Source organism: Herpailurus yagouaroundi, unplaced genomic scaffold (genome assembly GCF_014898765.1).
Source record: "Herpailurus yagouaroundi ecotype Mexico unplaced genomic scaffold, PumYag 217, whole genome shotgun sequence".
NCBI lineage: Eukaryota > Metazoa > Chordata > Mammalia > Carnivora > Felidae > Herpailurus > Herpailurus yagouaroundi.
In genome coordinates this window covers 1,919,965-1,923,974 of record NW_024412448.1, presented here as the reverse complement: position 1 = coordinate 1,923,974, position 4,010 = coordinate 1,919,965, and the positions used below count along the sequence as shown (strand labels likewise).

At 64.1% G+C, this 4,010-nt stretch overlaps 1 protein-coding gene across 1 annotated transcript in view; it reads right to left on the bottom strand.

The window, feature by feature from the left end:
- Positions 1 to 2,090: 2,090 nt before the first annotated feature.
- The window catches only part of MGAT5B (alpha-1,6-mannosylglycoprotein 6-beta-N-acetylglucosaminyltransferase B), a 69,161-nt gene continuing 67,241 nt past the window's right edge, over positions 2,091 to 4,010 (bottom strand). Inside the window, 1 exon segment of the mRNA XM_040456525.1 lies at positions 2,091 to 3,436. Within this exon segment, the coding sequence (XP_040312459.1) occupies positions 3,425 to 3,436 (12 nt within the window). The 3' untranslated portion in view covers positions 2,091 to 3,424.

The window sequence follows — 4,010 nt, the reverse complement described above, 5'->3', positions numbered from 1 at the left end:
CCCCCCCCCCCCGGCAGCTGTGGCCTGGAGAAGACCCTCCAGGCTTGAGGTCAGTATATGTGGCATCGCTTCTGGGCAGCAGTGGCGGTCGGGAGCCTCAGGGCCCTCGGCTGCCAGGAAGAGGCGATGAGCCCCTTGCTCCTGGAGCACCTGGAGGCAGTCCTGAGCCTCAAGCCCAGAAGCCCCCCTACTGCCCATTCCTGTTTCACCTCCCTCCTCGTACCCGGGCCCGGACCTGCCCGACCTTGTTTCCTCCTCAACCCCCCTGGGTGTCCTATTTCCCGTACTTCGTGCAGGAGGAGCCAGAGCACAGAGTTGGGGGGGGTCCCACAGCCACAGGTTGGGGTTCTGAGGGGCCCCTGGCATCGCAAAGGGAAAGCGGTCAGCTGCGGTGCCGGGACGCAGAGAAGCTGAGCCCACCAGGTTCCGGCTGCAAGAAACCGAACCGGCAATGCCTCCCAGGCCTCTGCAGAGACCGCAGGGCCCCCTGCCCCCTCCGCTGCCTCCCAGTCCTGGGGAGGGGTGCTTGTCAACAGCCTCCCAGGGTTCTCTCCTGCCCTCGAACTTGGGACTCAAGTCTTGGAGTCAGCTGGGGCCCTTGTGCCTTCTTTGCTCTAGGCTGGCCCCAGCCTCCTCCTTCTTCCTTCCCAGGTTCATTGGCCACACCCCCTCGGGCCCTGGGCTGTGGAGACGGGAGGGAGGGGCAGGGCAAGTGAGGCCTCCCGAGGGTCGGTCCTCGACCCCATCGACCCTGTGGGAGCAGAGCCGGGAGGTGGGGTTGCAGAAAGGAGCTACCCCGCCCAGGGGTTCACGTCAGATGCTCGGTACAAACACCCGGAGGGGAGCTTTTTCAAACTTCGGATGCCAGGCCCTGCTCAGAGACTGGATTTCACTGGTCTGGATGCAGCCTGGACGTGGGGGTGGCGGGCGCTCCCCCGGTGATTCCAAAGGCTGGGGAGGGGCGTCATCGGAGACTGGTTTCCTCACCTGTCAGCGGGGAGGATGACGTCACCTTACGGGGGGGGGGTGGTGGAGAGGCCGGCCTGGGCCCGTTACTTCCTCCCCTGTCCAGTGGGCGCTGAGGAGGGGGGCCGGGCACCGGTCCAGGGGGGAAGGGCCGTAGAACTCACAGCCTCCCCCACCCCGGCATCTGGTCCTACATCTGGCCTGCAGGCTCTTCCCAGGGTCCCCTTCTCCCCTTCCCGCTGGCCAGCGCCCCACACTCTCTGCCCGCCCCACCCCGCCTGAGCTCAAAGCTTGAGAGCATTCGGAAGTAGGCTCCTGTACAAAGAATTCTTAAAACCCAACAGTAAGAAACAAAGAACTGATTGCAAACTGGGCAGGAGACCTGAAGAGACCCCTCACAGAGAAGATCACAGATGGGGAGTAAGCATACGAAAAGATGCCCCCACATCCCAGGCCATCAAGAAATTGCAAATTAAAAATCAATTAAAAGTAAGTAGAGGGGCCCCTGGGGGGCTCAGTCGGCTAAGCGTCCGGCTTCGGCTCAGGCCATGATCTCGCGGTTTGTAAGTTCGAGCCCCACGTCGGGCTCTGTGCTGACAGCTCGGAGCCTGGAGCCTGCTTCGGATTCTGTGTCTCCCCCTCTCTCTGCCCCTCCTCTGCTCACACTCTGTCTCTTTCTCTCCCTCAAAGATAAACATTAAAAAAACTTAAAAAGTAAATTAATTAAAAATTTAAAAAAATGACAAGTTGTGTGTCCGACCGTCAGCCCTGTGTCTGAAGTACAGCATGGCCAGTATTAGCCAGTATTTGTCATGATCTGACTCAGGCTTTTATCAACATTTATTTGTGCTCTCTGACCTCGCGGGGGCCAGCCTGAGGTGAACAGAACCGGGTACAGCCCTGCTTGTTGAGCGGGGTCCCTGGAGTCATGGTGTGGGGCACCCGCAGGGACTTCCCTTGGGCAGCCTGACCCAGGGAGCACCGAATCTCTAGCCCCAAGCACCCTGTGTGCTCCAAGAGACACATGCAGCAGGGCCCCAGGGCCCCAGGATATCCGCGCCACCTCCCCCCACGGCCACGCCCTGGCCGGCCCAGGAAAAGATAAGAAACAGCACACTGCTCTCTGCACCTCACATCCCAATAAAATATTTATTTCAAGAAATAAATCTTTAAAAAAGAGAGAGAGAGAAAAGAGTGTCTCTATTGCTTTTCCCTGACGGGCCAGGTCCTTGGCGACCACTGAGTTTCTGCGGCTGCAGGGGCCACCCAGGCCCAGAGAGGGGTCTGGCATTGGGAGGCACCCCACCTCGGCCCCACGCTGGCTCGCTCCCCTCTCCCGGCTCTCAGGGCCCTGGGCTGCCTCCCTGGCAGGGTGGAGGGTCAGGCCTGGCTGGGGGGGGGGGGGGGGGGGGGGGGTGGGATTATAAAAGGGGCTGGGGTGGCAGTGTCTCTGGAGGCCTGACCTGTTTATTCGGGCAGGGCTCTGGGCCTGGGGAGGAGGAGGAGGGGGTGTCCTGGGGCCGGGGCAGGCATGCCACACAGAGATGATGCTTGGGTCCAGAGGCGGTTGGAGGCTAGAGGAGGCTGGAGATAGGGACACGCAGCACTGGGGGGGGGGGGGGGGCTACCTGGGGGCTAGTGGGCCTGGGAAGCCAGGGACTAGGCTGGACGTACCATGGGCTACAGCTCCGTCCCCAGCCTTTGCCTACAAGTGATGCTAAGGGGTGGGGGTCCCAGAGCCTGCTGGGCCGGGAACTGAGGCTCTGGGGACAAGTCCATGGCCTGGAGTCTCAGTCATGCCAAGATGAGTTTGGGCAGAAGCCCGAAGTGGAGAGAGCTCGAGCAAGCGGGAGAGAGAGACGGTTCAACCCAGGGTCTAGGCGGCCCCCGCACTCCCACTGTGCCCCCCAAGTATAGAATGGTGGGGGGGCGTTGCAAAGGCAGGCGGGATGGGGCTGAGAGGAGGCATGAGCAGGGTCCCCCAGCCTGGCCTTCCCCCCCCCCCCCGTCCCTTGTCCCTCTTGACCACAAAGGGACAAGACTGACCCCTCACACATCACTCTCTGGACCCTTCAGTGGGTCATCGGGCAAGTACAGCCCCTGCTCCCTCCCCATACATCCTAAGGCCCCATTGTGGGCCCAGAAGGACCAGGGCCCTCTCTCCATCTGGTCCAACATGGGCCCTGCACAAAGCGAGGGGCCCCGACCCCCTGCTCCTGCCAGCGGGGCCCTCTGCTTGGCCACCACGCTGTCACGAGCCCCCGGATGAGGACGAGGAGGCTGCCTGGGGCGGGCCCCCCCCGCCACCTGGACAAGCTGCCCCCCCCTCCCCGCGTACACTTCCTGGCCAAGGAAGGAAGCTCCAGTCTGGGGGCGTCGAGGGGCGGGCGGGTCGCTGGAGCTGGGAATCTGCTGGTGCTTTCTCCTGCGGCAGGGAGGGCCAGATGGGCGGGTGCCCTCACAGACAGTCCTGGCACAGGGCCACCTGGCCCTTGCGGAAGTCTCGGCAGGGACAGAGCCGGTGGTACTTGGTGCTGGAGCCGGCGCAGCTGAACAGCAGCGGCTCCTTCTGCAGGAAGCACTCGCGGCCGGGCTGGGCGAAGGCCGGGTACAGGTGGTTCATCTCCGACTCGGTGCTGTCACAGGGCACCTGCAGCCTGGACAGGCACGGGGGGGGGGGGGGGGGGCGGCGCTCACTGCCCCAGCCTCGCAGCGCCCGCTCCCCTCCCCGTTCTGTCCTCAACGGGGACCCCTGTTTCCAGGAGGCCCGGGGACAGACGCCGGGCCGCCGCCCCCCTCTGTCTGCCCGCTCTGAGAAAGGAGAACCGGCTGGGCAGGTGGGGCTGCAGGCTGAGCCACCAGGAGGACCCCGGGGCAGCCTTGCTGGCCTGGACCTAGAAGAGGCTCCGGGAGGGGTGGAGGGCAGGGGCTGGCAGGGGGCGGGGCAGGGATCTGGCGGGGGGCGGGGCAGGGATGGCACGAGGACCAACAGGGGTGCTGCACTGGGCCACCCACGGAAGGCAGGCGGGGGGGGGGGGGGGGGG